The sequence below is a fragment of the Suillus subalutaceus genome (genome assembly GCF_016647625.1).
Source record: "Suillus subalutaceus strain FC151 chromosome Unknown DFJ58scaffold_8, whole genome shotgun sequence".
NCBI classification, from domain to species: domain Eukaryota; kingdom Fungi; phylum Basidiomycota; class Agaricomycetes; order Boletales; family Suillaceae; genus Suillus; species Suillus subalutaceus.
This window is the reverse complement of record NW_024540257.1, coordinates 98,348-112,937: the sequence shown is the minus strand read 5'-3', so window position 1 is coordinate 112,937 and position 14,590 is coordinate 98,348. Positions and strand designations below refer to the sequence as shown.

At 47.8% G+C, this 14,590-nt stretch overlaps 3 protein-coding genes across 3 annotated transcripts; 2 read left to right on the top strand and 1 right to left on the bottom strand.

The window, feature by feature from the left end:
* Positions 1–385: 385 nt before the first annotated feature.
* On the top strand, positions 386–3,421 carry DFJ58DRAFT_910781 (uncharacterized protein; the record flags this gene model as incomplete). Its single annotated transcript, XM_041395203.1, has 9 exons — positions 386–488; positions 735–914; positions 997–1,867; positions 2,011–2,042; positions 2,102–2,229; positions 2,514–2,559; positions 2,619–2,822; positions 3,105–3,127; positions 3,341–3,421. 9 exons carry the CDS (start codon positions 386–388, stop codon positions 3,419–3,421), a joined length of 1,668 nt encoding a protein of 555 aa, XP_041249284.1.
* A 965-nt stretch (positions 3,422–4,386) lies between these two features.
* On the bottom strand, positions 4,387–5,010 carry DFJ58DRAFT_631576 (uncharacterized protein; the record flags this gene model as incomplete). The annotated part of the gene is made up of 1 exon (XM_041381211.1): positions 4,387–5,010. A coding segment is annotated over one exon (624 nt), but the record flags the coding sequence as incomplete, so codon positions are not given.
* A 7,458-nt stretch (positions 5,011–12,468) lies between these two features.
* On the top strand, positions 12,469–13,356 carry DFJ58DRAFT_762177 (uncharacterized protein). Its single transcript, XM_041388531.1, has 3 exons — positions 12,469–12,518; positions 12,577–12,830; positions 12,896–13,356. The coding sequence occupies exons 2-3, from the start codon at positions 12,582–12,584 to the stop codon at positions 13,136–13,138; spliced, it is 492 nt and encodes a 163-aa protein (XP_041249282.1). The 5' UTR covers positions 12,469–12,518; positions 12,577–12,581; the 3' UTR covers positions 13,139–13,356.
* Positions 13,357–14,590: the final 1,234 nt, after the last annotated feature.

Here is a 14,590-nt window from a genome sequence, read left to right as displayed (position 1 = left end):
TAGTCAATAAGAATGCCAGTCCTGAACAAGCGATTCTTGCTGTAAGTATACACTGGTTTTGAGCGAGAGAGGCGTGGAGGGTACTACGTGTGCATTAGCCACTGTTACTTCAGGGAACGTCCATATCAGCGTACCAATCTATGTGGAAGTGAAGGAGAAGGACAACGCACCTTACAACACACTCCCTCCACGCATCCAAGTCCGAGACGATTTAAACACCGTTCCGCCACTTTTAAAAAGATCAATCAATCAACACGCATTTCGGATCAGAGATAGCAAATCCATAGACAGAAATGACTGTGACAACCACTGCTTCATTTCAGCATATGGAATCGCAATCTCGTAGATTTAGTCTAAGGAAAGTCTTGGATTAGCGTACGAGATAATGATCGCGGTGCGTCAACATGGCATAGATGTGACAGCACCCATAATCGCCATCTCGTACAGCAAGGATAAGACAAACATCATACATGGCAGAGCTTTAGAAGGTTCCGGCTAGCTCCAGTTGCTCATGTACATGTCCCGGGCGTTGCCGTGCAGATTTTTCGTCGTCAGCAGTTGTCAACTTGTCATTGTGTCAACTTCCGCTTGGGTATACAGCAATCCCGTACTCAATTTCACGGTGAACAGCTCTACTTCGAGTTGTTGCCACCTGGCCGCCATGATGGACATGTTGTGGCACGTTATCACACGAGCTTACCATAGTTTACCATATCTATTTTTTGGACTTCTAGTGATGTGTATACCGCTCAGCTTTGCCTGCAAACACCGTCACCCCATCACCACCACAGACCATCTAGCGTTTGCCGTCGCGAACGACCTTTTACCGCAAGATCCACAGACTTGCAAGGATTATGGGTTTGAACGTGCATTCACGGCGGAGAACTGGTCCAAGCTTCTTGGCTTGTATATTGGTATGTACATCTGGAGTCGACTGGGTCGATTGAGTCCCTGAAACTATCATCACACTGCCCCTAATGCGTGTCTCATTTTCAGGACTAGTGCGACACTTAGGAATCCCCCCAAAGACCATCAATGATTGGCGGGTCAGCGGCGTACTTGTAGAAGAGATCAAAGCAGCGTACTACAAGATCCCCGCCGAATCCAGAGGCAGTTACTTCCCTTGGTTCTTGCAGAACCAGCACATTCTTGATCCGTTTGCCGTTATCGTTAGCCAGTCGAATGACGAAGGGGATGCCATGGCCATAGTTCTGCGCGCATGGCGCTTTACCGGAGGCGCAGAAACAGACTCGCCTGCGGACATACGAGCCCGCATAGCTAGCATGCCTCAGGACAGGCAATCATGTCATTTGTTCTATACGATGCTCTTGAGCAAAGTGCATCCTGTACCGTTCGATGACTTCTGGATTCCCTTCGGTCTCTGCTCATGCGCTTGCAAAGAGGAGGAGATGTATTTGGGCGAACATTATCAGGCCCTCATTACCAGATGCACATTCGACGAATTCTGTAATGCCTTCCGCTCTGCACGTATTCCTGATCTCTTCCGCAAGAATGGAATTAACGTGGATCTTCGCTACCTTGCGGACGTCTTGCAAAACTACCGTATGCGCAAGTCTGTCTGGGACCTCAAGCAGTCTGTCATCCAGACTGATGGACAAAATTCGGAGAATAGAATCGCGATTTCTGTTGTGGTTGATTATGGGTTCATGAATTGCAAGAAAGATGCTGAGATACGGGCGCTAAAGAAAATTTATAGGACGTTTTTTGAGCGCCGTGATGCGAATCCGCTAGCGCTGCACGATGCTGCGATACGCGGAAACATCTTTGGGTATCTGGGGAGTTTAATGAAGCTGGACAAGAAAAAGAAGCGCCTTATGAAGAATCCGTATCCGCTCTATGCACTGCAGTGAGATCACAGGCAAATGACTTGGTTTCATGTTATTCTCCTTATCTTCGAGCTCACGCAGTGTTTTTCTTGACCTCTTTTCAGACTCCATCATTAGTACTATCGCATTTCCTTCATGACAGATGTATAAGTATACCTCATAGGTTCGTATTTACCTCGCTTTTCACGTTCATAGGTGAAATGGTTGTTTCCATGAAATGTACAATATTTCTGCAATGGCGTCCGCACCGTTAGCATCCATACTACCACTGTCCGGTGTCTCTTGGTCGGTCAAGTTGCACAATATCACTTTGGCCACTTCGTTTTGGCAATCTCGGAGATCTAAAGGAAGTCTTGGATTAGTGTACAAGATAATGATTGCGGTGCGTCAACATGGCATGTGGCGGCACTAATAATAATCGCTATGACGTACAGCAAGGATATATATATAGAGCACTACATATGGGTCGTGAGCATGTTCGTCATTAAGCTTTAAAAGTTGTCAACTATTTGAGCTTGAGATTGGACAAGCCATTATATTGCATGTATACGACTGATATGTGGCTGGGAAGAATCTGACACTAGACCTATCCTTCTGCTTGTATCGGCCGTAACCGCAGTTTTCAGCGCAACTCCCATATTTTGCCGCAACGCGTCCATCGTACAGGACTTCAGTGACAGATCAATATTGAAACCTGCATTCTGCCTCTACGGTACGTACAAAGACCACTCCCTACACTGAACGTACTCTATCCATATCGACTCGAATCAGATACTTACCAGCTTTTTCCGGGTGCTGTCGAGTACAACTGCACTCGGGAAGGAACGTTTATAAACACAGGCAAAACCAGAAATGGACTCTACCCGTCGCAGATAATATTCAAGGCACTGCTCCCCACGAATGAGGTTTTTGACGCTGCAGAGCACAGGGTCGTGTCTCAGTGGACTACATATCAACTTGGGGGCAAGACATCTAGTGTGCAACAGTATCTTATTTTCCCGTCGAGGACTCGAGATGGGTCACAGCATATTAATTCTTCCGAATGTAGGCTCCTCAAGACGAATGAGACGGACTTGGAGAGGTGCTTATCAAGATCCTGGATGTAATCATACACGGTTCGGTCAGCACTAAGGCGAAGATGTAGGATATTGGGTGAGTCTTTGCGGTCATTCCTTGGCTATATAGAGGACGTTCGGCTGATGATACGTCCATAGATATACTAGTGTCACCGATGTAGCTTCATATAAAAAATTATAGATTTGTTGAAAGGAAACGTGTATGTGAGTGTTTCATCGTCATATGTGCAACTTGCAAACTCGAGACTCTTGGTATTATTGTCGGTGTGATGTATCATTGTCAATGATACCAAGAGGCCTCTAAGATGACTTCTTCAAAGCGCAAATTTAGGAGACGAAGCTTCGTGCTGTCACCTTCAGAATCAAGCCAGAGCTCATATTTGACCCTGTATAGTTTTACTACGGGTGTTTCGGTAGGTCGCTCCCTGTTGGTTGATACAACTCAAGGTCTTACAACTGATTATCCAAACATTCCAGACGATCAAAAGCCTCGAGTAAACGTCCCACACTCGAATCAGGCTATGTCCGACGTAGGTTCCTCGACCCCAAAGGGCAATAAATTTGATTTTTTAAAGCTTTCAGAAGCGCACCACTAGCCTGCGAAGAAACCACGCTAGGCCGCCCTACTCGAGTTGCGTTCTTAGCGCACATCATAAACGCATCCGTTGCAAAATCCCCGCTACTTTGTGGAGTGAGTCGTGCATGGTCCATAGTTTCAGCAGGAAATTTTACATCTTTAAATACAATCTGTTGGGTTTCAGCGTAAGATTTATACAACCCCCTTCAATTGTTTACTTTGTCCGCCAATCTATCATTCATTCAGTTGAAAAGGCTTGCGGTCGTTCATCAGGTACCCGCTTTTGATGGTTTCCATGCACTCTGTCGATTCGGGGATCTGGAACCGAAATCACGCTGCGGCCTATGGCTCATGAATCATACAATCTCCATCACATGCATTGGGTATCAGAAGTCTATAGTAAGTGTACAGCAAGGAGAACCGGTTGCGAGCAAGTACATATCCAAGATAAGTCATATCAAAGCATCTACCATCATCTTCACAACACCAGCTGCCCCTCAAATCCGTCAGTTATCCCACAGGCCCAAGGTTTATCCCACGTATAATAAAACCTCCAAAAGTGTTCGCGACAGTTCGTAACCTCGAAGGAAACACCATCCGAATGAATCGTCTTCTGTCCAGGATGGGTCACAGGAAACGGTGGTACCATCCACGGGAAGGACCTGGGATCCTGCTTGTACAGGGGAGCAGATACCGTGAGCCGCTCCACATGCAAGTCTACTCCCCTTGTGTGATCGATATATGAGCGTATCTTGTAGGGCTCAGCCAGATGCGGGTAGATTATTGAAAAAGTTCCAAGGCTCTTCATACAAGTCCACGGAATGTCGCGCAACCACAGACCCAGCAGGAATGATGGGGGTTTTAAGCCCCTGCTGATGCCACGAAAAGTGTCCGAGTCAAAAGGCAGATCGATCAGGTAGGTGAGATGGGGGATTGATGCGAGGAAACCGGATCCTTTCTGAACGGTCTGGAATATCGTACTGGAGGTGGTATGACCCATTATCGTTAGACTTTGGGTTTTTCCAGGAAAAAAGGAGGGTCCGTTGTCGACATTGGGATTTTCGCAGGAGGTCGATGCATCTTCCACGCTATGAATAACAAGCTTTAAATAGCAGCAGTCGATCGCAAGTGCCGGTCCGGCCAGTAACACCGGAACCAGCACGCTGATTTCCGGCGCGAGCTCAGAATCTTGTAATTGAGATTCTGGAGAATTACCAATCCACATCCTCTGTACGACGGAGGTATAGTCAAAGAAAAGATCGCTTTTTTCAACAGCGTATGCTTTTTGAATATGCAGAGCATTTGCGAACATTCCTACGCTGTGAAATCGGCGGAGCAAGATGGTGTGCAGGAGTTTGGGCAGTGTGATGCGTCTCACAAGTCGAGAGACGAGACATAGGGAGAGGGCAGTTGCATAGGGATTTTTATCGTCGTATTTCTCTTTTTGGGAAAACGTCGGCTCTGCCGCGTCTTCGAGGATCATGAGGAGAATCTCAAGAGGAAGGTTGCTAGATCGAGAGCGGATAGCAGGCTCCATGATGGGGGAGTAAGATGCTAAGCTGGTTAGAAGGAGCCCTGCCTTTAATACGCGCCTCACGAGTTGTGGCATCACACCCACAGCAATATTTAGATGCACATTGTATGTGGGACCACAAGTTGTGAGCCACTGGTGGCCCAGAGTAGACTTATTGTTCCTTCTAGGTCGCACAATGTACTCTTGTCCTGTGGAAATTAATATTTGTTAGTCGCCACAGATTATCATAGCAATGATGCGGATGCGGCACGAACCACAGAGCCCACCTTCCGACCAGACTCGATGGCACGCACACGGACTCATTCGGGTTTCGTCATGACACAACTCTTATAATGCATGGTTCACTGAGTTGAGTTGTTTGCGGAAAATTTTCACTGCACTCGAGTAGTAGCAGGTGACAAGGATACTTGGTAAAGTATAAAATATGCGACTCGGAGGTACATTTTTCACAAGTAGATGCAACAGCCAACCTCGATTGGTGAGCATCCCTGCGCAGGTGAGTCAGTGTATGAGCTGCGCCTCTATCTTGAGGTTGTTCAAAGTATGGGTGCTTACTAGTTAAGGTTGTGTCGAAGTACAGAAGGATTTCAAATTGATGACTGGGTCAAAAGTCCCGGCTCGACTCACTCACCTAGAAGACGATGCCACAAGATTTAATTGTGACTTGAGGAAATGACACCGTGACTACAGTAGAGAACAACGTGAGATAAAGGTACATGCAAAGCAAGACAACCACACCACGAGAGCATCACGGTAATTAATGCAACAACTTGATGTTGGACTAGCGTACAAATCCACGCGTAAAAACCACTCGGAGTGTAAGAACGTACGAACTCGACCTTTATGGCATGGAATCGTAATATTGTAGATCCAAGGTCATCACAGTTAGGAAAGTCTTGAATTAGCATAGAACATAGTGATTCCAACGTGAAAACACATGTAGCACACGTGGTAGCGACTGCAATCGATCGCTATCTCGTACAGCAAGGATAGGGATAGCACTAACTTGCATAGTCACTCGAGCACAGGCTTTAGCATGAAGTTCCAGCTAGTTCCGGGTGCTCCCTCACGGCACAAAAGAACGAAGGGTGGTATATAGGGAAGTGACGAGACTTGGAGCATAAATTGAACATTCGAACCCGAGCAAGTAGGGGTAATGAGCATGAAGGGGGATTAGTCTAGTAATATCGGACGGATAAGTGGTGCAGATAGGTCTCCATAGTCTGTTCTGAAAGGAAATTATAGTCCAACACATGCATGTATTATCACATACGACGTACCAATGAAAACCGCTCAGATCCCTAATCTTCGGGGAAAAACATGCATCTACAGTATTTCTATCGTCCTGATGTCCATCAGGCCTCGAACAGAAGCCGCATCTTTGACCTGTGCAATGATATCACGATCCGATGCAACCCTCTTGTATTCTCCACCGCGCTGCCGCGCTAGCAAAAATGCCCCAAAAGGCTGCCCAAGACGAACAAGCAACCGCAATGCTCGCGATTCTAAATCATCCACCTCCTGTTTTACAAGAGAGCGGCTAGGTGACTCGTCTGACGGAGAAGAAGGTGGCGTCCAATAATCCCCCTCGCTCTCCGTATCGTCTGGCAGATCTGCAAAGTCTGGTAGTTCGAGGAGAGACCGATCCCAGGGACGGACAAGTACGAAGGTTTGCTGAGGGGGCTTTATGGGTGAGAACTGAACAATCGGTTCTTTGGTGGTGACCAGTAGGTCATGAAGTCCGTCTGCCTTGACTTCATATCGAGTCTCCTGGGATGGACCGTAGCTCAGACTGACTTCTGTGACACGAAATGTCATGCAAGGCAGATGCAGTCTGCAGTTCGCGAAACGAGCAGCGCTCGTGTTGTCAAGCCAGTCATAAAGTTTCGAAGCCAATTCCACAGCCACAGTATTTTTTCGCAGCGAAGAGATAGCTGTCTGAATCTGACCTTCGGACAAAGATGGAAGGGTGCGTGGAGGAGTGGTGTAAGAGGTAATATAGGCTGGAAGACAGCTATTGAACTCGGACGGTTGTCCGATCCAGTCGAGGACAGTGATGTTGCCTGACCGAGCCACAATCTCCTGCAGGAGCCGCCCGAGCGCGTTCTGCTTCTTCTCGCCGTAGATTACAGGTAGGTGGACACCGAAGATACCAAACAATGAATACGCGATGTCTTCTTGCAGTGTAGTGACGCGTGAGGATGCCCATTGAAGTCTCCGGCGGGCGTCGCTCATTCCTGGATGGAAGGAGATCAGGGCCTGTGCATCTATGCCCGTCGCACCCACCAACTCCTTCATGATTACAAGGGACTCTTTGTGGTTGGGGGTGCGATCGTCGAGATATAGTGACCAATCCTTTCGATAAAAGATAACAACTTTCGGAGCGACAAATTCTTGAAAGGTCCATCCTCGCTCGTTCCAAACACTTCTCGCCAGTGCACCGGGCTGGGATGAAGGAAGGACATCGCATAGGTAGACGATGGTAAGCGCTGAGTGGCGGTACCAGACGAACATGGAGTTGACCGATTCTTGAAGCTCGGTATTGCTATTCTTGTCGATGCAGCATGTGTCCATCCATGCCCAGCGATACCCAGCATCACGAGCGACTTTGCAGAACGACTGCAGTTTTGCGATGCCACCAGCTCCATTCAACTCGTACACGACTTTGTCCTTGATGTCGTGCAGCAACGCCTCTGTCTCTTCCCACCTGTGTGATAGCAGGACACAGCGGAAGTACATTGCTACCACTTCCTTGATGCGCTCCATTTGGAGGTCTGAATCGAATGATAAAAGCTCCTTGTACTCTGCACTCGTTTTGAAGGCGTTTAGTTGTGCCGTTCGATCGCACAAAAAACCCGTGGAGGTATTAAGCAGACGTAGCGGGGCATATTCGAGTTCAATCCAAACAGCTTCTCGAATAACTTTTTCTCTTATCATTGCATCTGGGTGTGGGGGCGTTGAAGTCGTGGCTATGCCAGTAGCATCAACCTAGAGTATATTGGTTGAGCACAATGAGATCTTTGAATGAGAGTGTGACATACACTGAGTGCCGACTTGTTGGCCTGGCAGAATGCGTTCAGTTGTGAGAATGTAATACAATGAAACATGTCTGTCAACTAACCTTTGAATCTGACAGAAGGTTGTCGAGGCCGGCTTCTCTAACAATCACAGCAACATCCCATGAGTACACGTTTTTGTCCTGGCAGCCAGTGAATAGTAGCTTTCCATCGGTGGAAAACGACAAGCAGTACACTCCCTCTGTGTGCCAGAGGAGGGATCTGATGGGTTGGCCGTTCTCGAGGTTCCACAATTGCGCTGTGTTGTCACCCGATGCGCTTGCGAGGATACGGTCATTTGGAGATATTGCAATGGCAAAAACATATTGAGCATGTCCTGTCAGTACCGCATTTTGCTCCCACGTGGCTGTGTCCCATGTCCTAATTGAGCAATCGAATGACCCGGAGATGAGCGTTTTTCCGTCCTTGGTCCAAGCCAAGCAACGCACAGAGTCCGTGTGTCCTTTGAGAGTGGCGACATGCCCGCCAGTATTTGCATTCCAGATTTGAATTGGGTATGGTCCATTGAAGGGCATACCACGTCCACCAGTTGCGAACATGGTCACGTCTGGTGAATAGACGACTGCCCACACTGCTGTGTGCGCAGTCATGATGATCGGTGCTCGAAGCATACTAGCTTTTCCACTTTCCACGGCCCATTGTCTTGCAGTCTGATCATCAGATCCGCTTAACACTCTCCGACCATCTGGACTCCAGCAGACAGATACCACCTCCTTTCTGTGCCCCGTCCATTTAGCTATAACCTTGCCGGTGTCAATGTCCCACAGCATCACTGCGTGATCATTACTGCCGCCGCCGCTAACCACCTTCTTCCCATCTGGAGACAATGCTATACTGTGCACGTTACTTTCTTCATCTCTCCAGTCTTCTCCTATTTGTTCCCCGTTCTCCAAGTTCCACTCTCGGAGTGAGCTGTCATATGAACAAGTGATGATCCGCTGTTTGTTGGGCAGGTGTATGACGCCAGAGATCCAATCAGTGTGTCCTCTGAATTCCTGGCGGGGTGTTATCTCTGATGTATCCTGCGTCCCAGCAATGGATGAAGACATAGTCAAGTACTGAGTGCAGCGCTGTCTCAGCTTTCATCCGCCAAATTTCAAAATCAGCACGTACGAGGGGGTCTATCAGCAGTAATGGGCGGGCGACAGGGAATAATGGTTGTTTTGGTCAAGTCAGAGTTCAATTATTTGCTTCCTGGTACGTGTTCACTTCACAGCTTATATACAATATAGGCTGTGTAGCTGAAGCGCCCGAAAATCATCTTATTCGGGTCGCGGGACGTGACACCTTCTACTAAGGGAGAGGGCTGCTCAATTCTTGTTCGCAGGCCCAGCCCGGACCTGAACACAGGCCGAACTTCAAGCACATCTCGCAGGGCAAGCCCAACTCATGAGGCTCGTGGGTGTGCCAGACAACAATGACGATGACCTCAATGAGCTTGGCAGCTTGGCAATGATAGTGACCTTGACGATGATCATTATCTGTCTGATTCTGATGCATTGCTCATAGCAACTCTCCGAGAATATCGACCCCTTGCAATATCTATTATTGGTGATGGTTCACGAATACAATCAGATTCCTCGTTGCAACGACCTCTTTTCATGCCGCTTGCAAAGTTTAATGGTTAGTCAACATCTAATTATATTTCTGAGCTCACGTCCGTGCTCTCAGGTTATTTGTTACAACTGCGACTAGGTTTGCGACTGAAGTCACGCTGGAGAATCGCTTCTCCTGTTGTTAAATTAGAGGAGCCTGCTCGCCGAGATCGGACAAGCCATTTGCAGTGATATTGGACATCGAGATGCGGCTGATATGCCATAGGCTGTTGTCTGTCACTAGACCCATCCTTCTGGTTATCACCGCAACCGGATCTTCGCAGTTTTCAGCGTAATTCGCATCTTTTGCCGCAACGCACCCATCGTATACGACTTCAGTGACTAAGATTATTAACATTGAAGCTTATATCCTGCCTCGTACATATAAAGACCACTCCCTACACTGTACGTATTCTATGCATATAGACTCGAATCAAAAACTTTCTAGCTTTTTCTGGTATTGTCGAGTTCGACTGCAACTCAACGGCACTCTGGAAGGGGCATCGACAGAGAACATAGGTCAAACCAGGCTAAAGGGACTGGTCCATGGTTTCAGCGTAAAAATTATGCAATTGTTTGCTTTGTCTGCTGATGGTCTATCACTCATTCGTTTGAAAAGGAATGCGGTCGTTCATCGGGCACCTGCTTTGATTGGTTTCCTTTCACTCTGTCGATTCGATGATCTGGAACCAAGATCACGGTGCAGCTTATGGCTCATGGAGCATACAGTCTCCATCATGTGTATTTGGTGTGAGAGGTCTATGGTAAGTGTAATTAAGAAGGAAAGGCGATTGCGAGCAACATATCCAAGATAAGTCATCAAAGCTCATCACGAAACGAGAATTGTAAGGATGCGCACGGTCCTGCTTACCAGTGGCAAGCAAGGTGCACCCAGGTGTTCTGTTGCAAAACTTCGAGTGCACCTGCTCGTGTAGCTGCGTCACCAGAAAATTTCGGAATAGTGGGACGGTTGGATATCACAGCAACGAGCTCCAGGACAAGCCTGAGCTCGCTGTCGACAGCCAAGAGCACATTGCCTCCAGCACCTCCTCGAATCGACAGTTGATGGACGCGTAAATTCCTGCGGGTATGCACTCAGAAGAAGGTTAAAAAGATATTTGCGACGAGCCCAAGGGCTGTAGATTGAGCGTGAGGATCACAAAACGATATAAAGATGACTATGGAATGACTCACCTCAGCCTTCAAGTCTGATATACCGGCCTTCTACGCTACCAGACATAATGGTATGGGCAGGTGAAGCAACACGTAGAGATATGGGGACTGTCAATGAAGTCCAGTGAGTGGGAGTGGAGAAGTTGATGTTTCAGATTATGCTGTGTGTATTTCCGTGTTGGCTATGGTGGTTCGGCATGATAGACACTGATGTGATTAAACCAAGCGCTGAAGCCCAAAGATGACCGACCAGCGTTAGCAAGAGAGCCTTACTAAAGGAACAGGCGATGTTGTAGTCAGTCCTCAATGACAGTGGCAAGCCAATTGCAGGGTTGGAGGAGACATACGAGTCCCAGAGTGTCCTGTGAACCTTGCTATTCTTATCATAGGTTGTACTTGGCTTTGATCAACGAGTCGTACTATTCATTTAGCACACTAAGTCAAGATGTAGAATCCAGTGTATTTCACTGCAAACAATACAAACCGCTGGAAGTGATGCAGGCGGAAAAATCGAGTTGTTCTATACGAGTCTGATTGAACTCATGCCATGGAAAGTAGGATGATCACGAGAAATTTAGCTGTTGTGCCGTCATTGAGTGCAACTCAAGAGCATGTCTGTCACATCATGTTTAGTCAGGTTACAGTGGGCTACGAGTAAAAAGTGAAAGAAACATACCTGGGGTTGCCAAGGCCTTCGATGCGTGTGTCTACACATGATTCGGATGTACCGGTCTTGACCGCTGTGGGTGGACTGTGGCTAAAAATATGGTGGAGGTATGCCTGAGTTTCTTCATGCGGGTTGGCCCATAGCTGATTGCGCACGAAATTGAGGCGAAGGAAGAGTATCAGTATCAGCGAAGGTGTGCACTGCGTCGAAAGCATACTAGGTCGAACGATCCACCTGTACTAGGTGCCAGTGATAGCTGGTCTGTCATACGAGTAAATTATCCTGCAGAAGATAACGCCCGATGAATGGACAGTAATCACAATCACTGAGGCATGCGCAAACTCCAAAGTTGGCAAGTTGGTATAGATGATCGTTGGGTTCACATGATTTCATAACCTGCAGCAAGGACTCAACAGTGTCAACACACAAAAGGCCAGAGCAAGGGAGGACGTCTGGGAAATGGAAAGTCCAGGGTCAAGTCTGTGCTGGACTCTGTGAGTAAGGATCCGAGAGGGGTCAGGATACAAGGACCGAAAGAACCGTGTTGTAACCACTGGCAGGACTGACTGACTCGGACTTGTCCGTGTTTTACCAGGATTACCCAATTGAGAAACCATGTGAGTTGTCCCTTTTGCAAACGCACACCTCTAGGCTCTCAGTGTGGTATGCTAGGATTGACCTTATCGCCGTCTGTGAGCCACCGGGCGTCCGTGCAAGTGAGTCGTTTCGGATTCCAGTGTGAGCTTTGAATTTGAAGGATGCGACGCACTCTCTCGTGCCTGGATGGATATTGCTCCATGTTGTGATGGCAAGAAGTTCTCCAGACGGCATACCAGCGTGCGCAGCGGACATGATCACACTTTTTCAGGCAAACAAACAAGGTAATTAAATATTTTGTACACATATGGAAATTCTATCTACAGCCACCTTGCATTCAGAATGAAGTATAACAGTCATCGACCTTCTACCAATGTGAGTCACAGTTAGCAACACATCCATGGTTGATTATATTCATCTTCACGAGTTGTAGCCACCATGTCCGATTCAGCAGGCATTTCAGACCTTCTGCCTACCAACTTCGTCGGGACTACTATGGCTGGCGTGCAGAACGAGGACGGGAGATTTCGAGTCTACTTTCAGAACAAAGACTATCATATCTACGAAATGTCGTTGAACGACCCAAAGAGCACGACCTATGACCTCCGGCAACTCACTACTTCTACGATGCCCGCTGCCCGTATCAACACGCCCATCGCAGCCGTGGCGTGGCATGACTTGCAACAGGTACGAGTTTTCGTCAAGCTAGCCCTTCCATACCCCGTAATCTCATTCTCATTTCATCATGACAGATCCGCGTGTATTACATCACTGTCGATAATCGGGTGCAGGAGATGGTCTTCACCCGAGGCTATGATTGGCAGAAAGGCGCGACCTTAGGCACCGCAGTTGAGGACAGCACCTGCCTGTATGCGCAATACCGATTCACCACTGAACCCTTGGTCAGGGTTGGGTTCCAGTCATCCGCTGCTCCTCAGACTATCACCGAAGCTTTATACAACGTGAAAGATAAATGGAAGAACCGTGTACTCTAAATTGGGAACCAATGTTAGCATGGGCTTGTCAAGCTTTCAAGGATGCGGATACGGGATCAGCTTCGGTACCTGTCACAAATGTTGTCTATGTAACCATATGCTGAGCCAAGAGCTTGTCATCTACCCCTTTGCCCTCTCCATCTCTGTTAAATCTTATGATGGAAATGATAATAATGTAATCAGACGGGGCAGTCTATGTCACTTTCTCTTATGTTTTTTTTTTCACAAACACTTTCAAAACATATCCTGAGCGCATGTTAGTGCGCAATTTCCCCGCCATGCCGTCAGCAACATTCTCAAAGTGGAAAGGTTAGCGCAAACCTTGCCAAGTGTCTCGAATATGCCGACAGATATATTGCAGCGCTTGGTATATGACTGAGGCCGGCCTCCAGACTTAGTAGCCATTGTAGAGATATCATACATAGGGAAGCGATGAGGCTTGGAGCACACATTGAACCCGAGCACCCATGCACATTGCAGGTAGATGTAATGAGCATGAAGGGGCATTAGTCTAGTATCGGACGGAGAAGTGATGCACATAGATCTCAATGGTAGGAAACTATAGTCCAACACATGCATGTAGTATCTAGTATCACATATACGAAGCACCAATGAAAACCGCTCAGATCACTAATCTTCGGGAAAAACATGCATCTACAGTATTTCTATCGTCCTGACGTCCATCGGGTATTGAACAGAAGCCACATCTTTGACCTGCGCAATAATATCACGATCCGACGCAACCCTCTTGTATTCTCCACCGCGCTGCCGCGCTAGCAAAAATGCGCCAAAAGGTTGCCCAAGGCGAACAAGTAACCGCAAAGCTCGCGATTCTAAATCATCCACCTCCTGTTTTACACGATTCCAGCTAGGTGAGTCGTCTGACGGAGAAGGTGGTGGCGTCCAATAATCCCCCTCGCTCTCGGTATCGTCTAACAGATCTGCAAAGTCTGGTGGCTCGAGGAGAGACCGATCCCAGGGATGGACAAGCATAAACGTTTGATGAAGGGGCCTTGTCCGCGAGAACTCAATCGGCTCTTTGGTGGTGATCAGCTGGTCATGAAGCCCGTTCTGCCTTGACTTCATATCGTGTCTCCTGGGATGCATCGTGGCTCAGATTGACTTCTGTAACACAGAACGCTATGCAAGGCAACTGCAGTCTGCAGTTCGCGAAACGAGCAGCGCTCGTGTTATCAAGTCGGTCGTAAAGATTGGAAGCCAATTCCACAGCCAGAGGATTTTTTCGCAGCGAAGATATAGCTGTCTGAATCTGGTCTTCGGACAAAGATGGAAGGGTGCGTGGAGTGGCGTAAGAGGTAATAAAGGCTGGAAGACAGCTATTGAACTCGGAAGGTTGTCCAATCCAGTCGAGGACGGTGATGTCGCCCGATCGAGCCACGATCTCCTGCAGGAGCCGCCCGAGCGCGTTCTGCTTCTTCTCGCCGTAGATTA